Source organism: Zosterops lateralis (genome assembly GCF_965231275.1).
Source record: "Zosterops lateralis genome assembly, chromosome: 4".
NCBI classification, from domain to species: Eukaryota; Metazoa; Chordata; class Aves; order Passeriformes; family Zosteropidae; genus Zosterops; species Zosterops lateralis.
In genome coordinates, this window is record NC_139765.1 from 61262643 (window position 1) to 61278795 (window position 16153).

General features: G+C 37.8%; 1 protein-coding gene across 2 annotated transcripts in view; it reads left to right on the top strand.

Moving 5' to 3' along the window:
- The first annotated feature begins 791 nt into the window (after window positions 1–791).
- The window catches only part of ORC5 (origin recognition complex subunit 5), a 66135-nt gene continuing 50773 nt past the window's right edge, over window positions 792–16153 (top strand). Inside the window, exons 1-8 of one of the 2 annotated variants that reach the window (XM_083860446.1) lie at window positions 792–841; window positions 3254–3437; window positions 4924–5016; window positions 6936–7130; window positions 10617–10691; window positions 13437–13548; window positions 13904–14034; window positions 15736–15784. In XM_083860446.1, coding sequence (XP_083716572.1) covers window positions 3327–3437; window positions 4924–5016; window positions 6936–7130; window positions 10617–10691; window positions 13437–13548; window positions 13904–14034; window positions 15736–15784 — 766 coding nt within the window. In that variant the 5' untranslated portion in view covers window positions 792–841; window positions 3254–3326. Of the gene's footprint in view, window positions 842–3253; window positions 3438–4094; window positions 4194–4923; window positions 5017–6935; window positions 7131–10616; window positions 10692–13436; window positions 13549–13903; window positions 14035–15735; window positions 15785–16153 lie in introns of those variants that run through there. The other variant, XM_083860447.1, reaches the window with a different exon arrangement.

Sequence of the window (16153 nt, forward strand, 5' to 3'; positions counted from 1 at the left end):
TTTAGCCTGTCGGAGCTGATTTGGCACAATTGGCTTTTTAAGTTTTTTTGTTATCCCGGGTGTTCTGCCAACTGTCCTTGAGGCCCGGAAATTGTGCATCCTTTGTGTCCACTGTCACTAGTACCGCCTTCTTCCCAAGCCTTGTTAAACTCCCCCGAAACATTGAATGTTTCATTTGGGTATTGAAACATTGAAACATTTCCAGCTCTTGACCTTATAACACAGCATTTTTACCGGGTAACTCGTCTAACACCTGGTCCCCACTCTGAGCTTGCTAGCTTTTCTCTGTTTCACGGATTAACTCTCCCTCCTTGTTGATTGGATTTCAAAGTATACAAAGATCAAAGAACATCCCTTCTTAAGAAAAGTTTATATATGTTTCGCATTTTGCAACACTCTCTCACGCCTGTCTCTGTGGGAGAAATGCCTCAGCCCTGGGGCTCCCACAGCGGCAGCGCCCTCTCCCTGAGGGATAACACAGGATATCCCGTGGGATACCCGGCTGGGTGAGCGGCAGAGTGTCCTGCAGCTCTCCCTGAGGGATAACACAGGATATCCCGTGGGATACCCGGCTGGGTAAGTGGCAGAGTGCCCTGGAACTCTCCCTGGGGGACAACACAGGATATCCCGTGGGATACCCGGCTGGGTAAGCGGCAGTGCCCTGGCGGGTCTCCCTGGGGATAACACAGGATATCCCGTGGGATCCCCGGCTGGGCCACTGGCGGATTCCCCTCACGGCCGCCCCGCCCCGCCCCAGGCGGACCCGCCGTGGTCACGGCGCATGCGCGGTGCCGGGGAGGCGGCGCACACGGCGGCGGCGGCGGGAGCGAGTGAGGAGCCGGTGAGCGGAGCCGGGGCGGGCGGGAAGGAGCGCGGTGAGGAGCCGACGGGGTAGAGCTGCTTTTGCTCCGCTTCGCTTTCTCGGTGGGAATCGATGCGGGAGCGAAACCGCCGCGGGCTGAGCTGCCCCCTGGGCCGGGAGCGCCCTCAGCCTCACACGCGTGGCGGAAGGAGTCCTTGAGCCGCGCTCGGTGGAGGCCGAGGGTCGTCACTCCCCCTCAGCCGAGGCATGGCCGTGCCGGCCAGGGGCTTGTGGGCCCTGAGGGTCCTCAGAACCGTGCTAATCGCTTAAATTCTGTCATTTTTGTTTGTTATCCTTTATGCTAGAGTGTGGAAAGGCTGCCAAGTGTAGGTATTTGAGGACCAGTGAGTTGAGAGAAGTCCTAGTAAATAATGAAGTCCCGCCATGAAGTTTATTTGCACCTTCCTAGTCTGGTTGGAGTCACACACAGAGCCTTCCTTGGGCTGGAATACCCTGAATTCAAGCTTTGGCTGATAACTTATCTTTGTGTTATCATTGCCGTTTAATCTAAATGAATTGTTTTGTGAACACGTTGCTCTAAGCATCCTTTCTCTTGTGAGCTCGTGAATGGAGTCCCATTGGAGGTTAAGACACCTACGTTTGTACAGCCCGTAGAGATGTAGGTTTCCATCCAGGGCCTGAAATGTGTTTGGTGAAAGTTGCCCTTTGCAGGGATGTGCGAGAAACAGACAGGGCTGGCAGATCAGCAGGCGATTTGTGCCTCCGCGGAGGGAAGTTTGCCTGGAAGTGGCCTGGAAGTGGCCTGGAAAAGCTGAAGTACTTCGTAGCTTTAGATGCATTTAGGCCATATTCAAGCCCTGTTTTCATGTAGCCAGTGGAGCAAAAAGGCTGTCTTTTTTTTTTTTTTTTTTTCCTTATATTTGCACAGTTTTTTCGGCCTTTTTCTAGAACTTTTGCCCCCGTTGTTGGTCCTTCGTTTTAGAGGCTCCTGTCATAATTTTTTTCTTTTCCTCCTTGATATACTTAGCTAATTTTTATTTTTGTGTCTCCGTTCCATTTTGAATAGATATCTGAGTAGATATGATGGAGAGATACTCAGACCCGTTCAAAGCTGATAAAAAGGTCCAAGGCTATTTGTATGATTCTCTGTATAGGGAGTAGTTTGCTTGATACATATGATTGTTGGGGTTTTTTTGCCCCTGACAGCAGCATTACTTTGATTTCCCATGCTTAACATGTGATTGACTTACAAACAAACTTATTTTTCAAGTTACTTCAGGCTTAGTTTCTTGATATCTAACTGTAGTCATTTTTATGTGTGATGTGATTACTTTCAAGTAGGTGAATTACTTATTTTTCCTTCAGAACAGTTTGTTTTCCTTTTACCTTGTTATTTCTGATTTCGTTCTGCTAACATAATCTTTTCTCCCGTGCTGTTGTACTTATAACCAGCATAGTGAATTTGTCCATAGATACTTGCATTTGAAATAGTTGGGAGTGCTTTGTTTTTTATCTTTGTCTTGATAACATACAGATAATCCTGTCAGTTGATGAGATATCTTTATTGCCTTAATGAAATTTCTGAACTTCCTTTTTGATTGTCATGTTATGTTTGACAAAGCAGAATCCAGCTGTTGAGGTTATTTCAGTTGTCTCTCTGCTTGTTGTCTGTATCACAACAGGTAAAAGTACCATCTTTCCAGCAGTTCTAGAAGTGCAGACAAAGAATATCTTTGCTTGAGGTGTTTTTCTATATTCTGTCACTAAAACTCAGCCATCTCAGTGTTATAGCAATCAAGACCTTTGTTTTTCCTTATCTAGTACTTGTCTAAAAGGTAGCTTGTCATAATATTACAGTCTTATGTAACTGGTTTGGACTCCTATTTTTAAGGAGTATTTCCAGTCTTTACCATCAACTGAATTTTCTTCATCTGCCCCTGCTCCTTTCAAGATGGGATTAGCAACTAGTAGTCTATTACTTAGTCATCCTTATCTTTCCCTATGTCCTACCACTTTCCTGTTGTTTGTAAATCCTTGTTTATTTACTCTTCAGGGAGGTGATCATCTGTGACTAATCTACTTTACTCACTTTTCTTCTCTTGCTACTTTTAAATGTATATAAAACTAGAACTAAATGTGCAATTCCTCAGTTAACTGAACTAGGATAATCCTTTCTAATATTGATTTGCTCATATCCTATATACCTTTCCATTTTGATTTGCTTTTTTGGATTTGTCTGGTGTGGAAATGTCTATACAATGCCTTACATAGTTAGGTCCAATTTTGATGAAATCTTTTAAGTCTGTCATAGTCATAAGTCTGTCATATCTTATCTAGAGCTGGAATGTCTGTTTAGATTTTATGTCACTTGCCATTCCTTTTCTTTTTGTGTATGGAAGCAAATGATAATGAAAACTTTTTATTTTCCAGGTCACTTTATTTGTTGTCTCTGCAGCTCAAAAGGGACATGCATGTTTAGGTGACAAACTACAGGACTATCAAAATGCCTAATCTTGAACATCCAGCATACCCAGCAGATGACCTGCTTCACTTGGAAAGTTTGGTGCCCTGTCGGGAATCCCAGGTGTCCACGCTGCTGTCGATATTTGGCGAGGTATTCTATGCATTGCTCTTTGTATTCTGTGTTTGAACAGAACAAAGGGCTTGCACTGCCTTGGGGGAGAATAGAAATTTCAGGGTGTTTTTGTGATGTCACTGTGAACATGCTCTGGTTGCCTCTTTGTTGAAGTTGAATTTTCTGTTACCATCTTTAACATTAGTGTTCGGCAGCAGGATCTAGTATGCTGGCAGGTTGAAAGATGCCTTGCAGCTGGAAGGACCTAAACAAACTTAGAGTTAGTTTTGTCTTTGTCTCTCTGATGACTGATTTTGCCACAACTCTGTTCTGTCTTTGCCAGTTAGTACCAGGGAGTAAGTCTCTTCCTCCTAGATCTAAAGTTCTGGGGTAATTTTTTTTCAATGTCAGTGTGGAAAGTTATTTGGTTTTGACCTGTTAATCTAGTATCTGAATGCCTGAATTCTAAGTACATTAAAGTGTTCTGATTCTTTGCAGTTTTGAGGTGAGTCATAAGAGGGAGAAATCACTGGCTTGTAATTGATTCTGTTACTGCTTTACAAAGCTGTGGTAAAAGTAATGGAGATTTTTATCTGCAAACTTATAAGCAGTTTGCTTGCAGAAATGTCTGCTTACATTCAGTAGCAAATTGGAAATTAGTATCTGTTTTCTGTCTTTATTTACAGATACTACTAATAATAACATCAAATTACAGTATTCAAGTTTTATGTGTATGTTACAAGCATAGTAGCAACAACTCAAAAATAGATACTTCAATTCTTGATCAATGTACAGGTACTCAAACCTTCATGTCTTGCACAATAGTGTTTCGTCTTGTATAAATTGACTGTTGTTTTTCATTTAAAGTGTCAATTTTGGTTTTGTATTATTTTAAGATCAATATACAAAATTCTTACAAATGAAAACACAAACCTGTGTTTTCATTACCTGTGTGAAAACCTGTTCAGAATGGGAAACAAGAGAATAATTCAGTTATTTTTCTTACACCTTAAAAAAAATACATGAAATAAACAGCATCAGGACCATTAAATAAATAGATACATCAAATATTACTTTGTGAAAGAAGAGTAAGCTTTACCATCTCCTCCTTCACACTATTTAATTATTTTCTGTTTGGTGCTAATGAAAAGCAATTTGTAGTGTTTGCAGAAGCTAGGGGAATGTATGGCTTGCAATTTGTGCTTCTCAAGATTTTGTTTCAGGTAGTTAACTAATTTGAATTAAGAGCCCACTGCTTTTCTCTGTGTGTGTGTTTTGTTGTTTGTTATGGCAGTTTCACTGGCAGTTCTGTGATACTTGGTTCTTGTAACTTACCCTCCCAGCATTTTAGCAAAGATGTAACATAAAACTTGATCTTGTTAATTCCATAATAATTGGTGTATTTTGTATTTAATGCCTCAATTTAGGAGATAACTTTTCTTTCAGGGGAAAAGTTCATTGTTAAATCTTTTATCTGTTGAATGAAAAGAAGAATTGAAACAACAACTTTTTTTTTTCCCCTTAGCGACAACAGTTTAGTTTTCCATCCATCTTTATCTATGGACATACATCTAGTGGGAAGACTTATGTGATGCAAACCCTTCTAACTACTTTACAGGTAAGAATGGTCACAAAGGATATTGAATTTACAATTTATAACCATGGGTCCTCAAAAATAGCCTCTACTTTCTCAAAATGGTTTGTTTCCTCAACCATTTCTGCCTTCCTGATTCTTCTCCTCCACTTACTGTGTCATGAATGCATCACTCTGCTCATTAGGGCATTTAGGATAAAATAAAACTGTGCATACTGAAGTATAATATAAATTATAATAACTTTTTAAAGAAAGTTTAATGAAGATTAAAAAGGAGGCAAATATTGTTCAACTTGTCTCCATGACTTAGCCTAAGTAACTCCATTGACTCCTTGTTTTAATTTTTTCCAAAACATGTTTTAAAGTCCTCCTTAAGTTGAAAGGTGTCATTACAGAAATTTCCTTCTGAATCTGTTAATATCTGTTTTTGTCAGTCATGAAATTCAGGGATTTAAATCCAATGACAGGTGCCGGCTTTTTGCCTAAACCACATTCACATTTCCACATGTAACGCATTTCCACTTGTGTGTTTCAGCTTGTCCAGATGAAGCTTATCACTTATCTGTAGGATCTGCAGGTGTTCTGCAGAAGCCCCTTCAGTAACAGTTCTGCAGGGGGAGAAGGGTAGAAGGCTAGGGAGACGGGAGAAGGTAGAAGGGGTTTATGATGCTCTTCCATGAAGCAGCCTTTGGCACCTTGCCCACAGCACTGACCCCCTCACATTGTGCAGGTGTGGCCCGGCCCTGGGGAGTGGCTGCTTTTAGCTGCAACTCTCTACAGAACCTCCTTGTGCCACATGTGGGTGTCTCCTGTGTGCTGTGGTGGGGTGAATCACATCTGAGGCACCCAGCTTTCCTTCTGCTGTGGAGGTGCAGCACTTTGAATAGCTGTTTTTTGGTGATGGAGCCCTCTTAATGGTGTTCAAAATCATAGAAAAGCTTTTTATTACATGCTGTGTGAGTGGATTGCCAGCATGTACCCACACTTCCCCACGTCTGCTGAATCATATTGTATTTTAAGTAGGAAGACTGGAACGAAGTACTTGAATTTATTTTTTGTTATAGACAATCACATTCCTGCATCCCAATGACTAATGTTTTCCAGAGGTTTTAACGTTCAGCGTGAAAAACAGCATCTGCCTTACCAGAGATTATGGAGTTGTGCAGATAAGCTATGTCTTAAAAATAGAGTTGCTAGAAAATTATCTTTTTTTGCCTTAGGCAGGTTTGTCTACTGGTACTATTTTATAGGTTATAGTGTCTTCTATTTAAAGACACATCACTGTAGATTTTCAATATTACTAAATTAATACTTATAATGTATCTCATCTCATACTCTGGGTTTTTTACTCACTCTTTGCTCTGGAAAGATCTGGTTTTCTGCAAATGTTCTGCACAATCATGCTGATCACATGAGTCTGATATAGAAGCTTACATTTTATCATTTGTGTGCATTGAATGCCAGAAACATTCACAGTAATTCTGGGGAATGTGCTGGGGAGATTACTTTCTTTGTAATATAAGGTTGAGATATCTGTGTTTTCTCAACACCGTAGTTCGTAATAAACCATTTTATGATACTGTAATGTCTTACAGTTGTCTAAATTTCTTTGAACTAAATGCTGGTTGGTTTTGTTTTTGTATATTGCTCACAAGTTTTCAACATAGTTAAAGGATGCATTGTGCTTCAGTTTTAAAACATAATTAGAAGGTATACTTCCATTTGAAGATTCATTAGCTCTCTCTTCAGTTTGTGATACATAATATTTTGACTAGGTATGTAATTGATCCTTTTTTTTTAACAAGCGTTTTCGGTTTCTGCTCTACATTCTGTTGGCAGGTTATGGTTTCTTTCACTCTCTCATATGGAAGAGAAAACTCTTTCTGGAGTATTTACACTGAAAAAGCCAAGTGCAGTTGTATAATTTTTCTTGTTCTCTTCAGCTTCCTCACGTGTTTGTGAACTGTGTGGAATGCTTTACATCACGCCTTCTTCTGGAGGAAATCCTCATCCAGCTGCAAGGCTGTTCTGGCACAGAGCAGACGTCTCCTGTGCGCTGTGATACTCTGAATGACTTTGTCCGTCTGTTTAAACAAGCTTTGGCCACTCAGGAGCTTCAGGATGAAACATTGTACCTTGTGAGTCATTTCATTGTAATGTCCATCCCATTCCTGCTAAGAGAGTGTGAGTAATGGCTGTGGATAATTTGGATGTGCAATGTGTGCCTTATCGAGGTTTGCACAAAAATTTCTCCATAAAGCAGATTCAGAACCTGTTGACAGATTCTTTCTGTTGGCTTACAGGTTTTAGATGAAGTTCTCTATTTTTCCTGGTTTTAGAATTTTTTCTACACGAAAATGGTATAGCATAACTAATAATGGATGTAAATGATACCACACATTTAAATTGGGGATGTAATAGTGTTACTAAGTCTTTAATATAGGGAACATGTATTTGCTTTATTATTAGTAAGTCATGCTTGTCTGTTTCCTTGTGAAAATAGCATCACTAATGAGAAAGCAGAGGGGGGGAATAGTGCAGAAGGGGATATGGAGAATGCAAATGACAAGGCTTGGTTGGCTAGAACAGAACTTAAGGATAATATTAAGCAACTAAAATTCATAACTTCTTCTGTAAAAGTACTTTTGAGATCTTACATCTTACATTCAGCTACGCTTGTGGCCCTCAGAGACTGGACCTGTAGTTTAAAATTTAGGATGGAAAAAAAGGACTGCAATGAGAAAAATGATGATATGCTCGAGTTTATGATATGATAAATAAAATTCCTGCAGATTGCAGAAAAAATAATCAGAATTTAGGTTGCAGGAATGATTGAATCAGTGTAATACTAGAACACTAGGATTTGGTTTAGGTCTTTGGGTTTTTTTTTTACTGTGATAATCTTAACTACATAAAGGAGTCAAAATTTGTAGACAATAACAGCATTGATTGTGCTGAGACATGAACATAGAAACAAATTTCAGTCAAGAGGTCTGATGAAAGGACAATATGAAAGCTGTAGTACCAGTGATGTGTAAATGTATATATATAGTGTGGACCTGCAGAATATTCAGACCAAAATTTTAGGCCAGCAGTAGGAATTAAGGTTTTTTTTAAAGAGTTGAAATTGATTAGTTAAGAAACAAGAACGTGGTTCAGATTGATTGGTGTTGGAAACATGCAGAGGGATTGCCCAGGGTCATTAAGCTCTCAATGTGCCCATACTGCTTCGGGGTTTTTTTGCAGTCAAACAAGAAGTTCATAATTATACTGAACGTTCTTCATTCTGTTTCACAGATTATAGTTAAATATGTTTTATTCCCATTTAAAAATACTTTTCCACTGAGTTAAATAACTTCATATCATGTTTAGTGGAAACAGTACTATCTTATAGTTTCCTCTGGGTCACAAGGTTAATAAATTTGATGTACTTCTTAGAAGCGGAATGAAGAAAATAAAGTACCAACACTTAAAACAGATAAAAAGATATAAACAGACAAGTAATTGAGCTTACTGTCACAAAGTGATATTGACATTCCTCAGCAATTCCATAAGCACAAAATTTATCTCTCTAATAACCTTCAGTGTATTTTGCATAATACTTCTTATAGTAAAGTCTTACTTTCAGATTAGTATTTGGATTAAATGTTATTCTACATGAGTAAAGAATTTTTCATGTATTCTATAAAAATTGGAATTGCTCAGAAAATTAGAAAGTTCTTGAACAATGGTTGTAGAAAATAAAGCATTAAATAACTACAAAGGTTCAATTATATCATGAAAATAGTTGTTGCCTCAGAAGAATTAAGTATTAAATTAGTATTTCAGTTACATTCTGCATGAGAACAGACAGGAATGAGAGAAATCAATTCATGTTTATTAACCTGTGTCATCTGCATTTATTGTAGACTGGTTTAAATTGAGACTGATGGAAGACCAGTGTGCTGGTAACATAAACTGGCAATGCTAACTTATTCTATTTAATTTCAGTAGTAAATAATAGAATATTTCAGCTCAATTAACTCAGAGTAAATTAAGATAAATGTTTACTTTCAAGCAAAGAATTCTAAATGTTTGTCTTAACTCAAGCATGGGTGCTGAATGCTTGTGATTGCTTATGAAAAATTGGAGTAGATATAACTTGCAGTCATTCATACATTTACAATATTTAGCACTTTACAGAAGTATCAAGCCACTTTTTTTAATGTAAGTGAGCAATCAGTTTTAGAAAGTATAGGCTTCTTTAAAACTTGAAGACTGACAAGTAAATATGGACACCAAAGAATAAAGCATAGATTTATAGACCTGCAGGAAGGCTGTTTCTGTGAACCACTTGACATTTTCCACAAAACAGAGCCACAGTATATTTTTTCTGCTGTAAGTAGGTGCTGCAGTTTCCCATTTGACTGAAAAGTGTGATCTGCTTAGGTCCAGACCTTAAAGCTTTGTGTTTGGTAGCTCCGTGTCACTGGTCCAATAATTGGTATTTTGTTAGTAAAAATACTTAGCCTCTCTTTGGTCTGTAGTGTAAAACAGTCTTCATTCCTGAAGTCACTTATTACGTGAACCAAATGCAGATACCAGTATAAAATCATATATTGTAGTTTTAAATAAATTCCCAAGAAGTGTGAGATAGTGATGCAGAGATATTCTTTCAGGTTTGAGTGGTGGGATTCTGAAATAATATTTTCAGAAAACGTTTGATTGTACACACAAAATTCTTTTCCTTATTGTGGGCAATAGGAATGATAGATGTCCTAAGATTTTGGTGGAGAGAAGATATGCAGTAGGATAAAAATATATATTTTTCTAGGGACCTATATTTTTTATCTCAACAGCAATAATTCAAAAGAAGTAATGAATTTCAGAATTTAGATTTATATTGCAGGTAGTAAATAAGCCACAAAAGAAATGTGTTTCTATTATCTTCTTTCATTCTTGTCAAGATTTTAGGTGTGCTGGGAATACGCATTTTTTACCAAAGGATATCCATGCATGTCTTCATGTTTCTGTTTTAATTCTTCAGACTCTAAAATGTTATTTGCTTAAGATGTTTCTTGTTTAAGCTGTACATATGCTACATGTCTGTTAGTGCTATGCGAGATTTGCCTGCCATAAATCCTATAAATTCCTAGGCTGCAAACTGGCAAGAAAAGTTTCTCTCAAAATTCAGTTCAGTATATGATGAAAGCTAATAGATAATAGCTAATTATTTAAAATACCAGCTCTTATATGTTTCTGAAAAATAATTTCTTAGTAGGAAAAGATAACTCTCCTAGAGTAAGCAGGTAGTTACAGTGCTACTGTACTACATGTAAATTTGAAAAATAAGAATAATTCTGGGAAAAAAAAATGGAGGTTTCAGTGGTTGTTAAAGATATCATGACTTTGTTGTGATACTCCTGACTGGACTTGAATAACAATTCTTCCTGCCATAAGGCATGAGAATGTTGCTTGTCTAGGGATTGTATGTTTTTTTAGATTCAGAGCTCCTTGGGCTTCCTGGAAGCAATAATTTGAAGCAATAATCTCTCCAATTCAGTTTCCAGCAGCTAAGAATTAATTTTAAGTCCATGTGGGAGTGGGAGTTGACTGTCTGTATAATATCATTGCTTTGTTAAAAGGTTCTGGATAGAGCAGAACAGCTGAGGGAAATGGAAGCAAACATCCTACCCGCATTTCTTAGGCTTCAAGAGTTGGTAAGTGTCTGGAAAGAAATTGTCTTTCTTGTGTGTCCTGCCTGTTGAAAGTAACTGAACATGTGGTACCTGTATATCCAGGGTCACAGATCAAGATAAGTGATTATTTAGATGAGAGAAGTTGCAAAATTAAGTCTCACCCCCCTCAAAACAGTGGTCAAAACTGGAAACCAAACTAGAATTTAAACATTGTGAGATTTTTATTAGACCTTTTATTTTTTTTTTTTTGTTGTGGTTAATGGTATCTTTTTTACAATTTCTTATGGATTTTACTTACACTTCTGAGGGCCAGCCTGGCAGAAATGTGGCTAATACTAATTAGCAAGATGGCTCTTTGAAGGTGTTTTGTAAATCAAAAGGTTTAATATGTAAAAATGCCAAAATAACAAATGCTACAGAAAACAAATAATAAGCCGCACGCAGGTGCCTGAGAAATCTCTTGCACCTTGCTAAGACACCTCCAAAAAGTGTGGAGTTTCTTTGTTCTCTCTCTTTAGTACTTGACAGCTTAGGTGGGCTTTTTGGCCCTTGGCCCAATGAGATGAACAACAGACTTTGAGTTACAGTCTCAGAGTCCAGTCCACGCTTCTGTGCTGGCTCTGAGCCAATTACAATGAGAAACCCACAGAATCTTCCAGCTAAACTTCCTAACACATCTAAAGGCAAACTGAAACTCTTTCCCTATTTGGAAGCACCTGCTGGCTGTGTGGGGGATGCTTTACTGCAATATCTGATGTGTTGTAGATTATTTGGAGGCTTGTGTCAGATATACAGCTGTCTTTTCTAGATTATTTGTCCCTTTAAGAATGAGATTTTCAGTAGACTACCAGCTGTTTAATTTGGCTGGAGCTGCACAGCTCAGCAGCTGTGAATGTGCTTTGACTTGCTTGAGAGTTTTCTCACACTTCTGGAGCTGTGCTGCAGTAAGTTTCTGATTGGAGTAAACCACAGTGTGCTTTCCTTTTTCACTTCTGAAGCATCAAAGCTTTTGCCTTGAAATAAGCAAAAATGGTACATTCCCTGAAAAGAAACTGAAGACAAAACCAGAAGTTGCTGGTACTTTGAAATGTCTGAACATGTAAATAGCTGAAATTATACTTGTTATCTCAAAGCTTTTGTGTGGTGTTCTTAATCTTCTGGTCACATTGGTTTCTCTACTGAATGAAGACTGATTCACAGCTGTGTTCTTAATCCTGACAGCTGGGCCATTTTCTGTCTCTTTTGTCTGTTCTGCCCATGTTCTGGACTAGGCTGCTCCTGAAGCAGAAACAACCTGTTCTGCAGAGAAGAGAGGCAAGCATGGGTCTGTTGCTATTCAGGGATCAAAACCCCATAGACTAAAACTTATATATGCCAGAGGAACACTCCCAGATTCAAAATTAACCTCCAAACAAGACTGTTGTCTTGAATGCTGATATTCCAGTTGCTTAAATTCTGAATTCTGGACAGAGGTTTTCTAAAAGAGTTGTGCAGCCAGTGTTGCAGAGCAATGCTGTAGGAGCAAATCTCTTGCATCTCTTCCTTTCCTGGAGTGAAAGGAGACCAGAAACACTTCACCACTAGTAGTAGTGAGGGATATCATGGGACTGGCAGGCTGCTGCTGATGGTCATGGATGCTTGATTTCTCTGAGGGTTGTGGTGGCAACTACTGAAGTTTTTCATACTGGATGATCAGTCAGGAAGTGAACTGAACGTATCTTAGTACTTCTGTCAGCTGAAACATTAGGAGATCTGGGAGAGGAAGTCAACTGAAAGAAATGCAGACAGATACTTTCTTGTTAAAAGGGAAAAAATATTTAAGTTCCATTAAAATGAAGAAGAAACAGTAAAGAATATGGGTGGGTGCCACTTCACCAAGAAGTGGGAGAAGGAAGTAAAAAAAGATTTTCACTACATTTCAGGGAAGGGATTAGTGTTTAAATTTCTTTCAAGTCATTCATAACAGCATTGACTTTCTTGAAGAGCCATATTTAAAAGTGTCTTTTATTAGGCAGAATTTTTAGTATGGTTGCAAAAATCTTGCAAAGAGGGAGAATGACGTATCTTCACAGATAGTTTTACCTTCATATTAAGTAGCTAATATTTTCAAGGCTGACCAAAATAAAACAATATTGTTTTTAATATGAAGCTTTTTGTTACTTATTGATCAAAACATTCAATCTGAAGGAGGTATTTTGTCCATAAAAACTTGGTGTCAAGAATATGTTACTATGAACAGCCCCACTGTTGTTAAGTAGTAAAACAGTTGGGAGAGTGAACAGGTAATATTACATTTTTGGTTTGGGATGTGTGTATGTTTGTTTTTAAAGACCAGATTGCCTTTAAAATAAAGTACAAGAGGCTTGGTTCCAGAGGCACTGAGATTTCTTTTTGCTTTTTAACATTTTCTGTTTGCTCTGAAAGTCTGTGCTTAGTTACTAAAGTAAATTGTTTTCTTAATTTTGGGGTGGAATCTACTTGTTATTGTGTATCACCCCACAAAGCTTACCTGTCAGTGAAATGGTAAGGACTGGAGAGAAATACCATATAATTATGAAGATTTGCAAATGTATGAGCTGCTTGATTAGGCCAGCTGAAGCTTTAATGCAAATTACTAGCATAGTAATAACTGTAAATTTAATGATTTTTGTGAAACAGAAAAGTCACAATAATAATTTTTCTCATTGATGCTCTAACATGCACTGTTTTTTTGTTATTTCTTTGCCTGTCACTCTCTCATTCAGTTTTTTTCTCTTCCCTGTGCAGACTGACAGAAATGTGACAGTTGTTCTGCTCAGTGAAATAGTGTGGGAACTGTTTCGTCCAAACACTGGGTGCTTTGAGCCATTCACCATGTATTTTCCAGATTACAGCATAGGTAAACTAATTTTTAATCTGCTTTCTGGGGATTGCATAACACTTTGTCAAAGGACATTCAAAAGTTTTTTCCAGGTTTATCAGTGTACCTTTTACAGAACTCAGAATATGTAATAGTTACTGGAATGTAAAAGTCTATATTCATACAACTTGTAAAGGTCTTGTCTCTTTCCACTTGCCAGAACATCTCAAAGTAATGTTTTGATTCCATTACATTTGCTGGTTCTTCAAATCAGTGTAGGTTTTGGTGGATTTTGTTGGGGTTAGTTAGTGATGGTTATTGTTTGTTTTTTCACAAATATGGTTGATTTATTAAGTTGGCTTGAAAGCAGCAAAATTTATTTTTGTTTAAACAGGACATCTGCAAAAGATCTTGTCTCAGAATCATCCCCCAGAATATTCTGCAGATTTCTATGCTGCATATATCAATATTTTGCTTGGTGTCTTCTACATGGTCTGTAGGGACCTGAAAGAACTTCGGCATCTGGTGAGATGAGCTTCTTTAGAGTTCCTGTTTTGTTTTGGAATGTCTTTTGCCAAATGAAAGTGTAGATTTATTGTTGCTCTGGAAGTCTAGATTTATTGTTGAATATGGACAAAGAGAAAATCAGGGATTATAGAATGGTTTGAGTTGGAAGGGACCTTAAAGGTCTAGTTCCAACTCTCCTGCCGTGGTTAGGTACACCCTTCACTAGACCAGGCTGCTCAAAGCCTCATCCAGCCTGGCCTTCAACACTTCCAGGGGTGGGGCATCCACACCTTCTCAGGCAGCCTGTTTGAGTGTCTCACCACCTTCCTTGTATCTAGTGTAAATTTGCCCTTCTAAGAATGTGTTGCTTAAAATGTAGTTGCCCTAAAAATCTGTAACAAAGGTTGCAGTTGTTTTGGTGGCTGTTAAGGACTTCCAATGTTGTGTAGTTTTCTGGTAATAAGTTGAAATTATTTGGAAAAGGGAGTTTTAACCATATAATGTAATAGTAAACAAACTTAACTGAACAAAATTAAGTTACTTGATGGTGACATTTGCATAAGCTTAATTAACAATCACAAACATTATCTTAATCCAATTATTATTTAATTAACTATACTGTGTACAAGGAAATTTTACAAGTTTGGCGTGATCAGTTAACAAATCAATGCTTGGGAGATTATCTGAATGTTCTGCCTGTGTTTCCCTCAGGAACATGCTGCTAAATTTCAGCTGAACTTATCTGTTAATCATACAGGTTTTATATGTAAATGAGATGCTGGAGACAGAAATAGAAACCAGGGTCACAGCTCTTGCAGACATGTACTTGAGTGGCTCTGCTTATGAGAATTTCATTGGCTTTAGATGCACTATTTGCTTGTGCAACACTATGAAAATACTTATATGATTGAACCCTAAACTCTTCCTGTGCTTGACAAGTCTCTTCCATAGAAGATAGTGACAGACACAACTGTATGCAGGCTTATGAACTCCTTAGTGTCTAATACAGACTCTAAATATGTATGCTGTTATGTGTGATTATTAATAATACATCGTGGAATTTTATTAGATTTATATATGGAAGTTACAGACTGAGTTTTGTATATTAGCACAGAGTTTTATTAAAGTGCAATAGGATAAAAAGAGAATGAAATCTGAGGACTGGTACTTTATAAAATTCTGTTTTTCTGATATTGATTTAAACATTTTAGAAGGAAGTTTAGATTACAGTGTTGTCAAAAATCTCTTAATCTTACTTTAGGCAAAAGGAGTTAATTTTCATAGGGAATATGTTAGCATATTTTTAAAATTATTTTTTTAAAAATAAATAATTTCTGCTTGTGTTTAAGAATGCTGAACTTCTCCTGGAATGGAAAGTTTTATCTGAAAATGAAGGGAATAAGAAAAGCTTATGAAAACATTTTTATTACATTTATAATGATAAATTATGTTAGTTAAAAAATGCAACCCTCCAGTACAATAAACAGATCTTGCTGAGCTCAAAGCCATGTAACCTGTGATAGATGACTTCTGTTTGTATTTTATGGTATAGAACTGTCACCATGTTTGACAGTATAATGTTTGTAAGCAAGTGGCATAATTACTAACTGAAAAAGGATTTGTTTGCTTTCCAAAGGAATAAATTATGCTGCTAGTTACACTCTGCAGCTGGATCAGATAGATAGTATTTTAATACATTCTGTTTTTCGCCTTCTGTAGGCAGCGCTCAATTTTGCTAAATATTGTGAACCAGTGGCCAGAGGGGAAGGTAAGGCTTTGTCTTTAATTTGAGTGGATGTTTGAGAGAGCAGGTGGTGCTCAGTGGGTTTTGGTGAAGACTTTGCTCTGACCCTTGTGCTCGTGTGGCACAATGGTTTCTCAGGTCACAGCATTGCTTACTACAGTTGCACCCAGTCATTAGCACTTGCAGCAGAAACAGTACATGGCATTTGGTGGTGGTGTTTTAGGAAACAAAGATGGAAATACCCTGAAAATTTTCCTGCCTCCTATAAATCTCTCTCCTCACTCAACCATCAGGACTTTGACAAAATAATGGGTGAAGTTCTTTCTTTGTCAAGGCTGAGAGAAGAAAGGAGCCAAGAGGAGAGATGCTGTCAAATTGACACAGATTATCTCA